The 21,662-nt window shown below is 43.4% G+C and overlaps 1 protein-coding gene across 2 annotated transcripts in view; it reads right to left on the bottom strand.

Moving 5' to 3' along the window:
• The window catches only part of TENM4 (teneurin transmembrane protein 4), a 2,219,108-nt gene that overhangs the window by 57,676 nt on the left and 2,139,770 nt on the right, over window positions 1-21,662 (bottom strand). For both annotated transcript variants that reach the window (XM_074955672.1, XM_074955678.1), the window contains 4 exons: window positions 20,348-20,491; window positions 18,650-18,899; window positions 15,267-15,287; window positions 5,150-5,382 (listed from right to left, as the gene is read on the bottom strand). In XM_074955672.1, the coding sequence (XP_074811773.1) occupies window positions 5,150-5,382; window positions 15,267-15,287; window positions 18,650-18,899; window positions 20,348-20,491 (648 nt within the window). The remainder of the gene's footprint in view (window positions 1-5,149; window positions 5,383-15,266; window positions 15,288-18,649; window positions 18,900-20,347; window positions 20,492-21,662) is intronic.

Consider the following 21,662-nt stretch of genomic DNA (forward strand, 5'->3'; position numbering starts at 1 on the left):
CAGAGGAAGAGAGAATTCAGTGGTATAGACAAAGGAAGAAAAGGGCCTGATCCTTGGTTTAGCCTGAGTTCCCTTTTCCCTGCTGGCTTAAAGCTGCCCTAAAGGAGTAGATGGGGATTCCCCTGATGTAGGGAAATCCTAATGCTGCTATTATGTCACCTGCTCCATCCTGCTCGCCATGCAGGCTGTGTACGAAGGCAGTGCAGTGCCTCTGGTGATCGTGGGCCAACAGAATGGTCCCTAGTGGACTGTCCAGATAGACTGTGAGGCTGCTCTTTAGGCTGGGGGCTGTCAGGGGAGAAAGGAAGGTTGTTTAGAGCCCTCTCAGCTTCCCCTCATAGCCCCATGAACTCACCGCAGATCAAACCCAGGAGATGGGATACAGGCATTAAATCAGTGCCATCAGCCTCTCTTCGTTTGGTGTATATTCCATACCAGGTCACTTTACTTGCTCTTCTTGGAATTAAACTTTCTGATGTTCTCATAAGGAGGCGCTCCAGCCTCCTTTAGACAGATGCCTTTGAAATGGGTAATTTTCAGTGTGGAGGGAGAGAAGTAGCTGATGGCTACTGTGTAGCAGGTTAAAGTGGTCAGGGCTATTCTCGGGCTTAATTTACCACCTTCAACTCTTAAAGGAATTTTCATTTTTCCTTTCTGGAAGGGAACCCTTTTGGGGAGTTAATTACAGGAAGTTCCATCTTTTGGGCAGGCTACTTACAGTAGCACAGCTGAGGCTGGTTCACTGTCAGACAAGCATGTTGTGCATGCTGAACTGAAGGCCTCGGACGTGTAAGTTGCATGGGCACAAGCCTTCTTTCGTTTACCGACAGCAACACAGTTAGAATTAAAGATGGCTGGCCTGCAAATCAAAAGCCCAGTTGCGCAGATACCTTAATCAGATGAGGTTCCCATTGATGTTATCTGAGTAAGGACTACAGTATGGCACCTTAGAATTTTAAGATCTGGGCTGACAAATGTGAAATGACCCTAGTTCCTCTGGGGTGGTCCAACATCCTTTAGCAAGCTGGGCTTGCGGTGCCATTGAAGTGTCATGATAATGAGTTATGCTGGTGGAACGCTGTGTCATGAGGATATTTCTTTTGTAACATCAGGTCCCCGTGGCCTGGTGACAGGATAGCACAAAGGTGCAGGGCAAACTGACACCAGAGAGTAGGAACAGCTAAAAGTAGTTACCCTACACGTGGTAACCTATTAACAAAAAATCCCAATAAGATCATATCAAATGAATGAGGCAGCTCATGGTGCACAGCTCAGTACATACGGTGCTGAATGGAGATCCTCGTCCGAGGGCAGAGAAGATGTAAAGGAATGGGTTCTCCTCTAATCCTCACATCCTGAATACAAGTTAGTTAGGTTCAGAAGAAACACCTATACATGGAGCTTCCTTGTCTGGCTGGATAAGTGCTTGTCTTTCCTGTTATTTTTTTATTCTGCTAGAATTGATGAGCACTTAGTGAACAATGGAGATTTTGCTCATGCATTCAGTACTACACACCGACAGAAATGATCTGTCCTCAAATTAATTACTTCATTTTGCATCTCCTTTGTGGTGCTGAATGGATGGACTCTTTTCCCCCCTTCTGAAACGATCTTCATATTGTGTCAGTCTTGTCACTTGGATCTCTGTTAATTGCAGGCTTCTTGGCAATTTCACTGCCACAACATTTTCGTGACAAGATCCACTGGCGAGTGCTTAGATGGAAACAAAACACTCTGACAAGCTGGAGTTTTAATAATTTTTTTTAAAGCTTGCTTGTAGAATAAGATCAGTATTAGCAGATGATAATTAGAAAGTGATAACACTTTAATGTACAGAGTATACTGAAATTCATTAGCATCTGAAAGCTCTGCCACGCTCTGTGTCAAATGAATTGGAAGGGCCAGACCAGTGATTAACAAATACCACCGATCCTGCAACTGCCGCCCATGTTTTATCTATTGATCTGCTGTATTTCTAATATGCCCTGTTTCAGCAGAGGAGCCAAGGAGGGAATGGGCCATGGAGAGTCCAGGTGAGGGTTTTGATACCTTGGGCCTGATTCTCCATCGGCTACAGCTAGCTCTGCAAGACTGTCACATTCATCTTCTTGAGTATTTTCTGGCAATTGGGAGAGATCCCGCTGCTGAAGCTATCCATGTAAGCAAAGGCCTCTGCTTCCCTGGTAGCTGCATACAAGCTGGAAAGGGGTCCTTGCTTCTCCGCTGCAAACCAAAGTTCCTGCTCCCATGCCTAGATTAATATTTTGGGTCAAGAAGTGGCTTCAGACTTAGAAAGAGTAGAGGCTTGCAGAGCTAGCTGCAGAATGAATCTTCCAAAAGCTTCCCTGGCCAGCAGCTGCCTGAACTCCTGGATACATTCAGCCAGCTTGGCGCACAGAATAGTTTTCTACTCTCCTCTGCCCATCCACTCTCCTCTGCCCATCCACTCCAGAGAGATAGAGAAGGTAGGGGCAAGTCTGAGGACTGCTGGTTACAAGCCTAAGAAGTCACTTTCTTGCTGCAGCTGTATTTCATAATAGTTCAAAATGAAAGCGTGTTCTCTGGTACGCTAGAATGACTGGTAGTGAGCTAGTAAATGACATTGACATTATTTTGTCAACATTAGTTTTCAGTGTTAATTTATTGAGATGCATGGGGAGCAAGTCACACTAGTCAGAGCTATTAACTCAGGTGACTCTACAAATTCATGGGTGGAATTAGAACTGGATGAAAGTGGGGACAAAATGTATATGAAAATTCACCTGCCATGTTTTGGCAGTTTGTTGCTTGTGATTGCCGTTCCCACCCTCAATGCGGTTTTATTTTTCATCAGATGAAGTGAGCTGTAGCTCACGAAACCTTATGCTCAAATAAATTTGTTAGTCTCTAAGGTGCCACAAGTACTCTTTTCTTTTTGCGGATACAGACTAACACAGCTGCTACTCTGAAACCTGTCATTACCCGAGGAGGAAGGAAAGTATGATTTCCCCCGCCTTCCAGGGCAGGAAATGGAGACCCAGAGAGCTTACCTGATTTTTGAGCCCAATGTTCAACAGCTAAGTAGTGCAGGAAATTGGATTTCAGGTCTCCTGACTCCCTGTCCCATGATGATCTATTAGAGCATATGTTGTCCCTCTACTTCCCTTTTCACTCCATTCCCCCTTGTAAAATGGGTTGACTTCTCCTCAGCAACCCATCGACACATAGCTATGGACTTTGTAAATCCTATGCCTACTGTACATACTGTCATCCTCATGTAATGGGAGCTTCAGTGGGAGTTCTGAGTGCACCAGGAAGCCATTATGAGTCCTCTGAGTATTATACAGGGAGCAGTTACGCTTCAATATTTTTTGGTACAGAGCAGCACGAAGCATCCTGGGCTAATTTCCCCTGCATCCTGCCAGGAAACATAACTAGCCCATGCATAACGAAGATTCACAACGGGAGCCGACACAAAAGGTCGCTAAATTGGTTCTCGTTCCTTGGATGCCATAACAATAATGTCATCTGTATGTCAAGAAAAATAATTTCCCAACCCGTGTAGCCAGGAGAGACACAGCCCTGCCGCCTCCACTGCTCCACTGTGAAAGCGACAGGCGAAAGGCCCCATGTCTTTGTCAGGAGGTTCCCCCACTCCAGAGATTCCAGCCAGGTGCACAGGCTTGGAGATGGGAGTGCTGATGGAAAACGGGGTCCCATAACCTCTCACTGTGATTGAGAGAGAAACCTGCCACACATTGACGCTAAATGTGCAGATGTAGCTGGGCAGGAGGCCCAAGTGTGATTTTTTTGTTTTTAAAGCCAACACCTCGTAAATAATTCCCTAGGTTCCTAACCAACAGGCAATAAGATATGCAACCAGAGCAGCAGAAGGGGCTCCTTGCGCAAATAGCTCCTCTATAACAGCAGTATCGGTCAGTCTCTGCAGAGGATCTTCCCCCACTTTTACACATGCAGCCGTCCATCATATAGTATGAATGAAGGTATTTCCTCTACAAAAATAAAGCTGCAGGGCCGCATCCCAGTTGTTGCATTTGAATACAACCCATAGTTAAAGTGAGAACAAGTGTTTGTAACACGAGCCTGTCAACACTGAGCAAAACGAAATGAGTGTAAAGGCCACCATCCCAGTGAGATAACACATGCATGGCAAGCATATGTCCTAGTTTAGTCATTGGAAAGGTATCTGGGCCTTCTGGTCGAAATGTTTGAATAAGGTGTGAAAGCCAACAGTACCCTCTCTCCTACATATATCAGCCTCACTGCAATCTAGGCTTAAGACTGGATTTATCGAGGAGCTGGCTCATGGGGTCGGTAACTGCATGCAGAGCTTGTCAACTTTAGATTGCCAGTCTGAGGACTTGGCTACATGAAGAGTTGCACTGGTTTGACTAAAGGTGTGATTTTAAACCAAATTAGTTCAACCAGTGGAAATGTCTATGTAAACTCTCTTATTTTGGTTTAAGCAGGTTTATTTCAGTTTAGTTTAATTGACCAGAACAGGTTAAAACTACATTGAAATAAGACATTTTTGTATCAGAATTAGTGTCCACATAGCCTTTTGCATGGGCTTAACTATATTGGTTAAAATCATATTTGTAGTTAAACTGGTGTAACTTTCTCGTATAGACAAGCCCTGGATCACAAGGGCTCAAACTGCAGTGTGTAACCCTGGCTTCAACTTACCTCTGAGAGATACCTGAGGGGTCTGTCTCTATTTTATATACAGCAACACTTGCAGAGTCTTTTATGCCACTAAAGTCTCAATGAACTGAACTGAATTTAACTGAATGTAGTCCAGATGGGTAGTGACCAAAAGTTTTAATTCTCTCATGGTGTTTTGGGGGCTAAGTGGTATATGAAATGGATTGGTCCTCTCAGTACAGTTCCCATTGGACACATATCTATAAAATCACCCCCCTCCAAATTGGCACCATTCTTAGCAGTCTCAATACAAGGCTAAGGACTGGAAGGGCCTGGGGTTGAATGATCCACTCATCCCTAGTGGTGATCCCTCCAGCTCAGAGCTAAGACACGTTAGTGGGTTGCCCTGTTCTGTGGACAGAGGAGATCTGTTTCCAGAACTGTTGGTTTGGCACCTTTCTCAAAGCCCACTTTAAAATGCTTGTAAGAAGAGGCTGCATCTTACCCCTGGGGTTAGTGAGTGTTGCTTCGGTGCCTTTGCCCCCATCTCCACAGCGGGTTTCATCAAAGGGAAGGCACTGATCCCCAGTCCCTGCCACCACCTCCGAATTCTTGACAACATCCTTCACGATGGAGGTCGACTTGATCTTATAGATGCGTCGGCTGTTAGTGTCAGAGAGGTAGATGGAGCCAGTGATTGGGTCTGATGTCAGGTAATACTTGTGAGCTGGGCTGTGGCTGAAAAAAAACATACAGAAGTGTTATCTTCATTGGTAGATTTCAGTATTTGTTTCCCTAAGCACACCAGGCAGCATTAATAGCTTGGGGGAATAAAACGTTGAAGGAGAAGTACTGCAGCTCTGCATCCAGTGGATTTAGCTCATTATTGCATACACTCTGATAGTACTAATGCTAACTACATCACAAGCCAATTAAAGAGAAACAATGTGGCCCAATATATATTGAACTGGAGTGGGAGTCATTGCAGTTTGATCTTGGGTAAGTCACGTCACCCCTCTATGACTCAGTTTCTCCGTCTGTTAAATGGTCCTAATGAAAAAAAACCCCTTCTTTTGTAAAGTGCTTTGAGATCTAGGGATAAAAGGCACTATCTAAGAGCTAAGTATTATTATTCATGTAGTGTTTGATCCTGCTGTCATTGAATTCAATGGCAAAACTCTCATTTACTTAACAGAGTCCTGAGGGTCCTATTCTATGCCTGTGGAAGTAAATGGGAGTTTTGCCATTGAATTCAATGGGAGCATCGATCAAACTCTTAAAATGACTCTCAAAGAGGCTGAATGATTTGCCCAAAGTAACACTGCAGGCCAGCAGCAGAGAAGGAAATACAGCCCAGGAATCCCGACTCTAGACTGGCATCAAGCAACAGAGTCTAAATAGAGACTGTACAATAGAATTAGATGGAAACAGCAGTAGACTTGAATTTAGACATTTATTTAAGCTAAGGTCTTTGGAGAAATACAGTATAATATTATTTCTCTATTATTCAACGTAAGTGTTTGCTACCGCTAGCTATTGATTTACACTCTCTTCTGAGCCTGGGAATCAACAAAGTTAAACTAATCATACCTATAGCATGAACCCAGCTCTACTTTCCTCTCGGAGTTGCAAGGTAACTGTCAGGACACGTTTGAACATTTCTCCTCCCACATACTCCACTTTCTCTAAATTCATCGGATCCCCACTAAATTCAGTGGCAAATTTACAGGGGGTGGATTTTGCACTCAATGGGCATTAAGCCATCCTAGTGATCAGTTATTCTATGAGCAGCCAGTTGGGGATGTCTGTGTGGCAATGCTGATTCCGCCCCCACCACTTTATCAGGAATTGCTCACTACCTTCCTTTTCAAAATACTGCATGATTCTCAATTTTAAAAGCCATGCATTGGTTCTTCATTCAAATTACTTAGTGCTTTGGAAAAAAGCCTTTTTGATTTATCCTGGAAGATCCCTTGTGATTTATCCTATTAAAGTCTGAACAGATTTCATCTCCACAAATGACACTGATTTGTGCTAAATAAAATGCTCTGACCTTCAAGACAGCTCCACCTGGCAGTTCAGTCTCCATCTGTATTCCTTTCCAATGACAGCAGGCTGGTAGGGTATTATTTCATTTACCTACATGTCACTCACATTAAGCAAGTGGCTTCCACCCTGGTGAGAAAAGGTGCCCTATGGGAATCCACCATCCATTTTGATCAGGCCCTTGTGTTTTCAGCTAACTGCCTTTACAAGGCTCAGTGGAATGTCAGTCAGCCTTTGAGCTGTTCATAATCTCTACTATATGAAAAGAGGTGGACAGAGGAAGACATTAATAAGAATACTTTGCAATTTTGTAGTGTCATTTGCCTGGAAACCCAGGAGTCCTCACTCTCAGTCCCCGCAAAATATGACTACTGTCATTTATTATTGGACTTCATAGCCTTGCTCTGGTGGTTTGTATCCTGGTTTGTCTTAGCTGTACCTTTCTCACAAAGAGAGAGCCCAAATAGTCCATAATGTTAACCCCCACATAGAATGAAAGTAAAATCAACACCAAAGTCAATGCCAGTCCATTTTAACAATTGATCAGAGAACCAAGTAGAACAGCTCCAATTAGCAGAAAAAAAATCGAAATGCCACCTCTTGCCCAAATTTCATCAGTTACTGGTAACCCAAGGATAAGAGTTACTAATCTAGGTTCTCGTTTTAGATTCCTGGAGTGAGTGAGTGTTAATTCACATATTCTAAGGACATATCAGGCTGTCTGCTGCTAGTGTTACTCCTCTGTAAATGCCTGTAGCATAGTTATAATTACTAATAAAGTGAACCTCAGAAGGGTAGGAGGTAGAGATTTATTTTAAATAAACCACTCATCAGATGGTAATCGCTTTGGGTCACTTGCAGCCAGGTCTGGATTTCAACCAGTGATCCAGCAGTGAAAGGTGCCTCAGCCAACCAATCACCCTTCGAAAGCCAGCTTTGTTGTTACTATTGCAAATGGCTTTATACCAAACACTGTCATTTCAGCTGCACTGCACTGGTCCATAATAGGGATCAAAAAGCATCTAGTTAATTCTTATTGGTTCAAGTCTTAGTCTATCTCTCAGTCTTATGGCTTGACCCCTTTGCACTCTCAAAACAACAGAAAGCAGCAGGCAGAGCAACAATAACTGATGGAGTGAGCTATGCTGCTAGACAAAATCAGAAGCTGTGCCTCTCCTTTGATCTAATTACACTCGGGAGGGAGACTGCCTGTGGCAAGCAGGTCTCTGTTAGTAGCAGTAGGTCAGATGATTATGGTTACAGTCACACCAAGTAACCGTCACCCTTGTGCAAAGGGCCAGCACAGGGCCTAAGATCCACTTAGAACTGGGATTAAGTGGTATTTAGAGTGAATAGGCTTTGTGGTCGATACCTGCAGAGAGGTGATTTTGACCCACCAGGACTAGGGGCTGCAGTCAATAATGGCATAGACGTATGGTAGTAAAGGAGGTATTGTTACACGTGACATTCAGTGGATGAGATGTTGCAGAGAGTAGCACACCTTTGGTAGCTGTCCAGGTGGAAGTTAAAGATCCTATGGCCTGTTTCACAAAAGCAGAGGTTAACGCAACTATACTGGACAACACGCCCCATGTAAATTACACTGCAGTATAGTATCAGTTGGCCCATCATGCATAACTGAACCCCTAGGTGCTGATCCAAAGGCCACTGATGTCATTGGAAAGGCTCTCGTTGACTTAGATGGGCCTTTAAGTTGCAAGCTTCTCAGGGCAGGAATCACATCTTTATTCCTTATGTAAAGTGACATGCGCCTCCAGGAGATCATGTAACAATGTCAAGTAGGATTTTGCCTCAGTGGCCATGGCCCAAATTTCCCATCTCTACTGTTGTGCTGCGACCTACTTAGATGCATCATTCTACTCCAGAATCAGCTGTGCATCATTTTCCAGTGTGGTTGTGGATGAATACAGCGGTAAAAGCACTCTGAGATCCTTCAGGAAGAAAAGTGCAGAATAAACCACGTTATTACTAAAAAAGTTCAAAACTATTTCCTTCCGTCAGTGAGAAGATGAGAGCAGTGAGGCCATGAAATTCCAGTTACTAGTGTTTTCAATTTACTTAATGTCCCAAACAATAGGCAAACTTAAGCAGCAAATTGGACTGAACTGAACAACAACTGAAATAAGTCTTCCTGGGGCAACACAGATGAGTTCTTTCCCTCTTACCATCCTCTCTCATCTCTGAGTTATATAACGTAGCAATACAAACTAGGGGTTCTGTGATCATCTGAGGCCTAAATCAGCTGTAGCCTCCTGATATTTATCCACCACATGGATCCTGCCACCACTGGAGATGGGCTGACAGCAGGGAGCATGAGTTGATTTTCCTTTCAGATATCTCCCTGCACATCTTCTTATTTTCAGGAGGAAACACGGGAGCCTGCTTTGGCACTTTACTCCTCTGGGGCTATAATCTGCAGCAGCCACAATCGAGTGTACAGAACTGTAGCCAGGCTTTGGGAGATTCAATTTGGAAGACTTTGTGGCACAGCACTACAATATGTCATGTGGACACCAAGGGTCAGATCCTGAACTAAAGTCATTGGAGTTGTGCCAGTTTACACCTGCTGAAGACCTGGGTCCCAAAACGCAGCCAGGGAGGTCTGGTTTCCTTATACAGCATATGCTAAAGTGATGGGTTAGGAAAACATGAGGATAGAGATCACATTCATATATCCCTAGATTCACAGTTTCCAAGATGAGACAGCACCACTGTGACCATCCAGTCTGACCTTCTGTATAACACAGGCCATAGAACTTCCCCAAACTAATTTGTAGAGCATATCCTTTAGAAAAAACAGCCAATCTTGATTTAAAAATTGTCAGTGATGGAGAATCCACCATGACCCTCGGTAAATTGTTCCAATGGTTAATTATTCTCACCTTTAAAAATGTATGCCTTATTTCCAGTCTGAATTTGTCTAGCTTCAACTTCCAGCCACTGGATCTTTTTATACCTTTCTCTGCTAAATTAAAAGGCCCATTATTCAATATTTGTTCCCCATGTAGATACTTATAGACTGTAATCAAGTCATCCTTTAACCTTCTTTTTGTTAAGCTAAATAGATCGAGCTCTTTGAGTCTTCTCACTATGTGGCAGCTTTTCTAATCCTTTAATCATTCTGGTGGCTCCTCTCTGAACCCTCTCCAATTTATCAATATCCTTCCTGAATTGTGGGCATCACAACTAGACAGTATTAGAGCAGCAGTAACACCAGTGCCAAATACAGAGGTAAAAAACCTCTCTGTTCTTACTTGAGATTCCCGTTTATGCATCCAAGGATTGCATTAGCTCTTTTGGCCATAGCATCACATTGGGAGCTCATGTTCAACTGATTATCTACCACAACACCCAAATCTTCTTCAGAGTCACTGCTTCCCAGGATAGAGTCCCCCATCCTGTAAGTATGACCTACACATTTACATTTAGATGTATTAAAACTCATTTGTTTGTGCCCAGTTTACCAGGCGATTCATATTTCTCTGAATCAGTGACCTATCCTCTTTACCACTCCCCCAAGTTTTGTTATTTGCAAATTTTATCAGTGATTATTTTATATTTTCTTTCAGGGCATTGATAAAAATGTTAAATAGCAAAGGGCCAGGATCCTTGGCCTCCAATCCCTGTGGGACCTAACTGGAAACCCACTCACTGAGATGATGATTCCCCATTTACAATCACGTTTTGAGACCCATCTGTTAGCCAGTTTTTAATCAATTTAATGTGTACCATTTTGATTTTATATCATTCTAATTTTTTAATCAAAGTGTTGTGTGGAACCAACTCAAATGCCTTACAGATGTCTAAGTATATTAAGTCAGCACTACTGACTTTACCTATCTAAACTTATAATCTAATTAAAAAAAGATAAATTAGTTTGACAGGATCTATTTTCCATAAACCCATGTTGATTTGCATTAATTACATTACCCTCCTTTAATTCTTTATTAATCAAGTCCCGTATGAGCCTTTCCATTATCTTGTCCAGGATCGAAGTCAGGCTGACAGGTCTATAATTACCTGGGTCATCCCATTTATCCTTTTAAAACGCTGGCACATTATCATCTTTCTTCCAGTTTTCTGGGACTTCCCCAGTGCTCCAAGACTTATTGAAAATCAACATTAATGGTCCAGAGAGCTCCACAGCCAGCTCTTTTAAAACTCTCGGATGCACATCATCTGGACCTGCTGATTTAAACATGTCTAAGATCAGTAGCTTCTGTTTAACATCCTCCAGACAGACTAGTGGAACGGAAAGAGTGTTGTCACCATAGGACGAGACTGTATTGTCTGTTTTTCCCCCAATACAGAACAGAAATATGTATTGAATATTTCTACCTTTTCTGTATTATTATTGATAATTCTAACATTTCCACCTAGTAATGGACCAATACCACTGACAGAATTCTTTTTGTCCTGAATATATTTAAAAATACTCCTTCTTACTGTCTTTAAGTCTTCTGACCCATAGCTTTCGTCTTGTGTTCCTTTGCTTCCCTTATCAATTTTCTACAGTCCCTAATTTATTATTTGTATTCATTACTATCAACTTCCCCTTGCTTCCATTTGTTATACATTTTATTTTTATTTTTTATAGCTGCCTTCACTTTACCTCTAAACCAGGTGGTTGTTTTTTAACCAGCACTGCCTTTTTTCTCAGTTGTGGGATTTTCTCTTTCAGGGCCTCTAGTAAGGTGTTTTAAAATGATTCCCAGTTATCACTGAAATTTTTCAAATTAAATTCTTCCTCCCAGCTCATTTGGCTCATAATTCTATTCTGCTTTGTGAAATCGCGCTATTACATATATATATTACTGAACATTATTCTGCTTGCACGTTATAAATGTGAACCAGTCATGATCACTTGTACCTAAGCTACACTTTATTTTTAGTTCTGTAATCAGTTCCTCTTTATCTGTTAAGACAAGGTCTAATAAAAATTCCCCTGTGTTGGCTGCATTACTTTTTGAGTTAGGAAATTGTCATCCATAATGTTTAGAAATTCCAAGGATGTTTTAGTTTTAGTATTGGCAGCATGAGACCTCCAGCATATGTCTCTCAAATTGATGTTCTCCCATGATCACAAAGTTTTTTCCCTACACGTTATCAATAAGTGCGTAAGGAGGTGGTCATCCTGTTTCATAGTGTAATTTGGTGGTCTGTAACAGACACCAACTAATATCCCATCTTGTGCTTTATCTGTTAGCACTCTGATCCATAAGCATTCAAGATCATTTTCTTCCGAGTTATCAGTGAGTCAAACAGGTAATGCCATTTTTCACATAGAGTGCCACTCCACCTCCTCTTTTGCCCACTTGATCCTTCCTAAATAGGTTATAACCATTGATTTTAACATTCCAATCATGTTTACTATCAAACCAGGTTTTTACCAATTAGATTGAATTTATGCTAAAGAATGAGCAATTCCAATTCATTGTATTTATTACCTAGAATCCTAAGATTGGTGTATAGACAATTCAATAATTTCTTCTCTTTATGTCATGTGGTTCTTTCACTAATTTTGTTTTCAGCATTTCTATTTTGCTCATATCTCCCCCCTTTGTTCGTCCCCTTTTGCTTTTAGTTTAATTCCATTCTGAGTACTCTAGCCTGCCTGTCCTCAAGGAGATTGGTCCCCTTTCTCCTGCGGTGGAGGCCATCTAAAATATACAGCTTCCTCTACCCACACAAGGTGGACCAAAGTTCCATGAAACCCTACACCACTTACTTTGCCAGCGGTTCACTACCAGAATCATGTGTCTTTTTTCACTCATGGGACAGGAAAAATCTTGAAGCAGATTGCTTGGATATTCTTCTTCATCACATTGCTGAGTTCCCTGAAGTAATCTACTATCTGTGCGATATCCCATGACATGGTATCATTACTATGGATCCTGGTCTGTCGACTTCAGAAGACTATCCAATCTTAAGAGAGTGATGTGTGGTGTCTTGCCTCTGGGAAGGCAGCACACTGTTCTGTTGTCTGCCTGTCCTTTGCAGAATGTTCTTTTGGTTCTTCTGAGTATTGAATACCCAACAAGGATCATCTTTCTTCCTAGAATGGTTGGATGACAATTTTGCGGGAAGCTTGATTTTCTTACAGGTAGGGACAAACTGCCATCCACATATGTGTCCTGTACACCTCTCCATTCCCTTGGATCTACCGGATCTTAAGATGTATCTTCCAAAGTTTTCATGTTGAGGACCTGGTATCGATTTGAAACTTCTAGCTGTGTGGAATTCCTCCGGGTACTCTTCTCTCTGGTGGTCACAGTCTGCTCATTCTCATCTGTCTCTAGCCATGTACAATGCCACAGTGACCTCTTGCCTCTGGTGGTTATGAACCACCAGGCCTCCTCTCTGACTTCACTGAATACCCCAATTGCGTTGGGTTTGCTTGTCCTAAATGTTCTCTCATGATACATCCTCCCTTTCCTGTGGTTCTTTAGCTTTTCTTAATATTTGGACAGGATAGTGCCAACAACATATCAGGCACTTTACAGATAGATGAAAAGACATGGCCTTTGCCCCCAAAGAGCTTGTGCTCTAGACAGACCACATACAAATGCAAGGGGGAGGAAGGCAGGCAAGAAGAAGTAGGGTGAATGTGTAGAGCAGTGTGCCACTCAGACTTATTGCTTCCATGATATTATGGACATTTATATTGTGAACACTTCCCTGTGCAAGGACTAGGGCTTGTCAGAAGAGGTGTGTTTAAGGAGGACCTTGAGGAAAACCCTTCCTGCTTCATAATATAAGCTAACTTCTAACTATTGGGGTCAGGAAGGAAACCACCTCTGCCGACAGGTTATTCCTTAACCTACTGTGGGTTTTCTTACACCTTCCTGTGAAACATTCAGTGCTGTCCACTGTCAGTGATAGGATACTGGATTAGATGGACCATGGATCTTATCCAGTCTGGCAACATCTGTGTTCCTCGGAGGAACAGGCAGAGGTGTTGCCAAGCAGGTCAGGTGAGGGCTCCGGGCACAAGGACTATACTTTCTTCTCTGTCTCTCATATTTCATCTCTCTCCTTTAACATTTGAAACAATCTCCATAACACTCACCCTGTGCTAGTTCCTGCCTCACCCTTTCTCCTGTGCCCACATGATTGCCCTCCTTCCCGCTCTTTCCCAGGACTTCCTACTGTGGCACTGGCCACTGCTTATCGCAGACATTTGCTGTCAAATATAAAGTGCTGAATCCCCACGCAGGAGGAGTTCAGTGTTGCTGGTTTCAATAGCACTGAACACCTTTGCAGATCCCAACGGGATGAATTCTACTGCTGCTTGTGTGAGGTCTATGTCTTTTGTACTGGGTGACACTTCATGCGTGATTAGGTGAAGGAAACTACCTGCTGCAGGAAACAGAATTTACGCTTGGCCCTGTAGCTCTTTCAGTTGGCATGTGATGCCCAAGCTTTCAAGTTGTGCTAAACAGAAAATAAAACCTCACAACAATGCCATGCATTTGGAATGCAGCACAAGCTGGAAACTTGCAGATGATCCCTGCAGGGTCTGCTCCAAAGTGCTCTCCTACCCACTGTGAATCAGACACAAAGAGGGCTGCAGAACAGACACTAAGGGTTAAATACTTCCCCATAATAATGGAAGTTCACACCTAGTGCCCTAGGCTCACAGCCATTCTAATGGGGGGCAAGTCGCAATTTTTATAACAACCATCACTGGGAATCAAACCAGGCTAAAAGTATGAGCCTCTAGAGCAGGGGTGGCCAACCTGAGCCTGAGAAGGAGTCAGAATTTACCAATGTACATTGCCAAAGAGCCACAGTAATACGTCAACAGCCCCCCATCAGCTCCCCGCCCACCGGCAGCCCCACCGATCAGCGCCTCCCCCTCCCTCCCCGCACCTCCTGATCAGCTCTTTCTTGAAGTGCAGGAGGTTCAGGGGTGGGGGGGCAGGAGCGAGGGCACGGCAGGCTCAGAGGAGGGGGTGGGAAGGGGTGGAGTGGGGGCATGGCCTGTGGCAGAGCCAGGGGTTGAGCAGTGAGCACCCCCCCCACCCCGGCACATTGGAAAGTTGGCACCTGTAGCTCCAGCCCTGGAGTCGGTGCCTATACAAGGAGCTGCATGTTAACTTCTGAAGAGCCGCATGTGGCTCCGGAGCCACAGGTTGGCCACCCCGCTCCAGAGCTTTAGCTGGGAGCTGTATCAGAGCGTGGTTCTCTGGGGGTCAGAACATGGAACACACACTAACCAGTGGGTTACCCAGAGCTCCTTTTAAGTTACATGGATAATTGTCTTAGTCTTGCCGTTCACTTAATTGTTTGACAAAGAGCCTTCTTCCCCCTTCCCTCCCACCTTCATAGTCTATTTTGACTGACTATGACTATTTATAGACCAAGCAGAATTGCGTTATGACCCTGACGCATGATTAATGGCTTCCTGTTTGGATGACTGATCGCCTACATCAGCTTTAATCACACTGGCTTCATTTGCTATTGAATCATCTGGAAATGGCACTTGTGGCTCACCATATAACAACATGCAACAAGACGGGCAGAAACATAAAATTCTCCACTGGTTGGCTTACCTATGTCTGAAATCTTTATTTCTGACAGACGGCAGGAAAGCAGGGAATAGAAGAAAGTATGAGGTGTTAGTGGCTGAGTTAGAAGCATTATTAGCAGATTGAAAACTTGACAGTAACTGTACCATACAATGCAATAATAAATAAAGACTTAGCAGGCATGACACTGATATACTTTATATTGGATATTACTTGTCAGTGAGTTCACTTATGTACTGCTGCATATCACAAAGGAAGTATGATCTCACCAGCTCAGAGGTACTCATTTATGCAGGAGATGGGGCCAGGCACACTTCACACACAGACACACAGAGACACTCACTACTTTTAATTATCTGTCATGGAATATAATGTCAGGATAGAAGCCTGTTTCTTTAGTAAGCTTTACAGCTTTTTCACTGTCGCTGATTGTGGTTCTTTCTATTTTACAAGGCAATATATCAGCAAAATTGTTCTGGCCAGCTTCTTTTATGTTCACTGCCTGAATCTCAGAGACACCATGGCAGAGAATTCAAGTAGGATTTTTTTTTCTTGGGCCAAGTTACATACCCCATTGTAATTAGCTGGAAGACACATTGCAGCTGCCTCTCCTCTCCAGAAAAGAGCACTGCACTCTAATAAGAGACTGTGCCGAACAGTGGGGGTATGAATCTCAAAAGAAATGCTGCTTGAAGAGGCACTGATACAATCCATTTAGGCCAAAACAATGACTTCCCCCCCCATAGCTTTTAGTCAGCCTGCATCTGTACCCATTTCGTTTATAGCACACGGGAGTGAAGAAGTGTTTTTTTGGCCCCCGTAACCTAAGTGTTTGCACAGATAAAGCAGTAATGGTTCCAGAAGGATTAACATGGGAGTAAATTAAACTTCGTGGCTCTTTGGAGAATCCAACAAGGTCACTCTTTCAAGGTTTCCAATTTGCTCTTTTGCAATCAGGGACTGTTCAACCAAACCTATATGCACAGGGTGTTTCTAACAGTGCTGAAACACAAAAAGAGCTCAGGGTGGGATTTCCAAAAATGCCTAAGGAAGTGAGGCACACAACTCCCATGCAATTACCATGGGGTTTGGGCACCTATCTGCCTTAGGCTCCTTTGGAAATCACAGCCTCCACCACTAAAATAACCTTTCAGCACTGGAAGGATGCTATGCACCTTAATGTAGGCCACCATGGAATCATTCCTCAATATTTGGAGTCCCACTCCTGGTATCTTACTCAAGCTGTGGCTTGCTCAGAGAAGTGACTGTAAATATGTTATCATGGAATTCCTTGTTTGTTGACTCTCCATAATTTCCATACTGAATGAGCTCAGGTAACATAGAAAACGCCATGTCTTCTAAGTGCCAGCCCTGGGATCTCAGTCTGGATTCTTTTCTGCTTGTACATCAGCACCCATAATAAAGGTCCTACAGGCGAAATTAGGCCCTCAGTGGCACCCAATGAACTTCTGTGGGTTTGCACAGGTGTACTGACTAGTAAACAATTCTGTTGCTGATGCGCAAGAAAAAACAGACTCTAGCACACTCTCTTTTAGAAGCGTTGATTCCTCAGGGTGAAAAGGAGTATAACGCAATGCAACCTCGGGCACTGGTCCTGCAATCAGCTGCAGTTAAGTCAATTAAGGTCCTCCCATGTGAAACTCGTTGTAGGACTGGGGCCGTATTTTTGTCAGCAGACATGGCTCTAAATACAAATCTGCTGAGTAAGTAGGGACCATTTTTACAGTCATGTCTCAGGGGAGCGAGAAGTATCACACTTTTAGGCCAAATCTTGGGAGATGGCGGGCACCTGCATCTTCTGGGAGCTATGGGTGCTCAGAGCTTCTCAGAAACTGGCTCTTACAAGTATCCTGTTAATAATGAAAAGATTAATCTATGCCCATTTCCCTTACGTCCCATTGGGATGCTGTACATTATGGATGAGTTCTTGGTAGCTGTTTGTGTGTGTTGGCAGGAGGGGTTTGGTATGTTTGGGTTTCAAAAATGCAATGAATACCTTCACCAGAAGAAAAGCAGAGAAATAAACATTTTGGAACTGCACACCAAAAGAGAAGCATTGGGCACGTAGGCACTAAAGCTGTGGAGTGCTGTTTCAGAGTGTTAAAAATAAAGCCTTATAATGTAGCATCCCACAGTCTGTGACTGGGATTTGTCAGATTAACAAAATGCCATTTAAAACAAAGAAAAACTGCATGGATTTCTGTCAATAGGTTAGTCAGCATAAAAAACTGTAGCAACCTGTCTTTATCCTCATGTGTGCAATGTACTGGTTAATGAGTGCTTGGACCAAAGCATATCACTGACTAGACATCTTGACACACATATCCATGTAAAACTCCCAATACGTAATTATTCCCCAAAGGACAGTTTAATCTCCAGTCATTACAAACATGTTGTATTAGGGCCCGATCCAAAGCCCACTGAAGTCATTGGTTAGTTTCCCATTGACTTCACTGAGTTTCAGATCAGGCTTTTAAGGCAGAGTCATTGAGCCTGATTCAGACGTCACTTACACCAGTTTAACTCTATTGACTTCCATGGAATTAATCCTGGGTAGCCACAGCATGAGATCAGAATCAGATCCACTGCCTTCAACAAGGCAGTGTGTTTGTCATGAAATGTCTGGGAGGGAAAAATATCACAGATGAGTCAACATGAATTTTGACTCAGTCACAATATATTTTATTTCATCAAAATTTATGACGCATCTGTAGTCCGTCCCGTCCCCCCCGATTTTCTTCCCTCCCCTCTTTTGTGCATGCTGCTTTGCAAACCTCTCTCTTCCTCCTGGAAGTTTTCTCTTCACTTTTCTGCAGGGGCGAGTGGCAGCACTTCATCTCCCTGCAGGGGAGATGACAGAATTTCTTCACCCAGCCCTTATCTTTCAGTGGAGAATTCGCTAGGGGTGTTTGTATGTTCGTCCCAAAAAACCCACCCGGAAGTCACAGACTCTGGGAGTTCCTTGGTGAGCTCACTGTTCTAGGTATGAATGATCCTCTGTCCTGAGTACTCATGGAGTACTCTACATATCATCATTAGTGATGTATGTCCTTCCAAGTGTAGGTTATCCCAGAGGCTAACTGTTAATTTTTAGAATTCCCACTAGTCTCTCACCAGACTAAGGAGGACACATTAACTCAGTCTGAGTTAGCTGGTAAGAAATGCGCTAGACTATGTTGGGACCGTGACTCAATCCTGGATGAATTCACCAGGCCGCACACCTTCCTGGTGGAAGTCGAAGTCAGTGGACTTGCACCAGAGGTGAATTTGGCCCATTCTGTTCGTTTGAAAAAAAGAGTTTTGGTGTCATTTTCATTCTGGGTACATAAAATTTCTGCAGAATATAAGGTGAACAATTATCACGGGCTGCAAGCTGCCTGGTGTACCTGAGCTCCAGTATATTGGTGACATTCCCAGAGGGAAAGATCCTTCGGATGTAGTTGAAGTCTCCAACATAAAGGCTTCCATCAGACCCGCATGTTAGGGCAACAGGAGCCAGGAGCTTGTTCCCATCTGCAAGGCCATTACAGCTCGGACAGGAAATGCTACGCCTGCGTCCATTGCCCATAATGCTTCCTATGACAGGTGGCTGCTGAGAGACAAATTGGTTTTCCCCATTTCCTTTATGCAAGATGCCTAGAAAATGATAAGAGCAGAAAGGGAATTAAAGACAGATGGTGAAACTGAAGCACATGGAGGGCAAGTGACTTGCTCCAGGACACAGAATGAATCAATGGCAGCAGAGGAAATAGAACCTTGACATCCCAGCTTCCAGACTCATGTTGCGCTACACGCCCAAGAGCTCTCTCCAGGGTCTCTCTCGTTCTCATGGGATCCTATGAAAAATGACGTGTCCAGTGCCCATGCCAGGTTGCTGTAACACCTAGAGCACAGTGTTTCTCAGCCTTTTCAGGTTGCCGTCCCTCCCCCCCCATTTACTCTAAAGATATACAGATGCTAACAATGATCAGCCTCTGTAATTTATTTGTGTGGGTGTTTCAAGGGGTTGGCAGAGATGACTTGAAAGGTAAGAGTGAGTGGCTAGGTTGGAGACCAAGCTTTTCTTTGCTTTAGAGTGTAATAAAATGTTCAATGCCTCATAATCCTCTGATTGCTATTTGGAGCCCTCCTGGGGGTTGCGACCATGGGTTGAGAAACACTGTGATGCCCCTTGTGGAGATTGGAAGGTCAAGATAATTGCCACTAGTGAGAGAGGGTATCCACTGGGTTGTCTGCTGGCAAGGGACATTCACTTAGGAAAATCTGGGTGGAGTATTAACTGGGGTAGGTTTCATCAGCAGGGCCCAGGGAAACTGATATGTTGTTTGTGAGAAGACCAGGAACGTTTTCATTAGTGGTGCCGTCTGAACTCTCTCCATACTCACTACAATCACACAGGATAGTGCAAACTTTCCATCCTGTGGCCATGTTCTAGTCATTCTGTCCCGCTCAATGCCCCATCTCTAAACACTCATCATGCGCTAAGGAATGTAGATATTACCGTTTCAAAGGGAACTGAGCTCTAGCAGAGCCGCTGGCCACAGAAGTTGAGGGGTGGGAAGCCTTCTGAATCTGAGTAATTAGGTTTGCTTGAGCAGGATAGAAGTCATATTGGACAGGTTCTCCTCAGGTCCACATTCCAAGCTGCGTTCTCACCACTGGCAGCAAGGGTGACTATTATGCCATGCTTTGCTGTGTGTGATTGTATTCGGTGGGTTTACTTTCAATGGGGTCGACAAAGGATGGACCCTATCTGACCGTGTGCATACATTGCATGTGTTTATGTAGGGTTCAGCCTTGGGACTTTTTTTTGATGGACACCATACAATTCAATACCATTCCTTACAGGTAGCCCAAAGCTGGGGCTGCACACTTCGTAAAAATATACAACAGATTTATAGCAGCTGATTCCTTTCAGATTTGCCCACACAAAGCTGCCGCTAAATGTAGGTTACAATGAATAATTTGTGAGTAGCGTGTGCATGTGTGTGTCTTCCCTTTGGCTGAATTATTAATGGTGAAAAGCAACAATGCATTGTACCGCTGCATCACCCTGCTCATGCCATTTGTTAAAGCCAACCCACCAGTCTGTATGTTGAGGGCATGGTGTTTGTCCAGGGACCATCCTCCAAGTTTGGAAGCATCAATTTCATAACCCTGAAGGACTGCCGTCCTCTTCTCCCACAGGATTAGATCAGGACATGATTCATATTCATAGCCCACGGAAACTGGGAGCAAAGGGGAAAAAAAGAAGCCCATAGGTTAATAACCTCAGAAATGCACATTCAGCACACAGCTGAGAGCTTTAATTAGGTGGGGGAAAGGCCATTTCTACAGGCAAGTGCCAATTCTATTTAAAATACCATCACATTAATGCAGTCTTAATATTCTCCTCTTTAAAGGCCACTCGGCATAAAAAAAGGTCAACACAGCAGTAGATGTTGGACAAATGTGCTAAATATTCAAAAGGCACCAACTCACAGACACAATTCAAAGCAACGGGTGACCCATGGGTTTAGCAAAAATGGTCCCAGAATTCCAAAATGATAGTACTTTGCTTCTGTTCATTACCTCATGTGCTAAGGCTGCCCGGCAGTGATGCAGTGGGCTGAGGCAGAGAAACATGGCCCAGCTTAGAAAACAAAACATAATCCAAGCAGGTCGAAATCAGTAAACTCCATTAAAGTTGACAGACAGACTGGAGATTAATTTGGGCCAGGATCACTAATACAGACAAAATGGGCGAGTGTGAGTTGGTTTTCATAATGTTCAGAGAGTCTTTAGGCCTGATTGACTTCCCTTTCATTGGTGTATATCAGGAATAACTTCATTAAAGGTAATGTAGTTACATCACTGTAAAATCAGTTTGAGTGAGAGGAGAATCAGGCCCATTATTTTACTGAACACCTACAAGAAGACTTCAGGTGAAACATGCTTTCCTCAAAAGCAGTAAGACCCAAAACCCAGTTCACCACTAGTACCTGAAGCAGAGCTGGGATCTTCAGTTTTACATTGCTTAGGAGACAAGGGAAAAGCAGGATGTGGAACAATTCTTGGCAGGTACAATAAGGGTCTGATCTTGCAAGGGGCCCAGTGTCTCCTGAGAAGTGCTGAGCACTGACATTAGAAACTCTTCAGGATCAGACTGGACAGGAGAAATATGCAGTACAGGGAACAGTCTTGCATTGGCAGGGGGATGAGTTGGATTGAACAATCAAAAGGCCTTTTCCGCCTCTTTCTGCAAAGATTCTGTTTTCAGCTCTTTTGATGAAAAAATATATTTATTTATGTGTACTCAGCTAGTAATGTGGTATTTTAAACCTCTGGGCGCCTTTGGAGGTTTCCTGAATAACACAAAAAAACCCCCAAACCAGACACAGGTTCAAAGTGAAGGGTGTC

The sequence above is a fragment of the Natator depressus genome, chromosome 1 (genome assembly GCF_965152275.1).
Source record: "Natator depressus isolate rNatDep1 chromosome 1, rNatDep2.hap1, whole genome shotgun sequence".
NCBI classification, from domain to species: Eukaryota; Metazoa; Chordata; order Testudines; family Cheloniidae; genus Natator; species Natator depressus.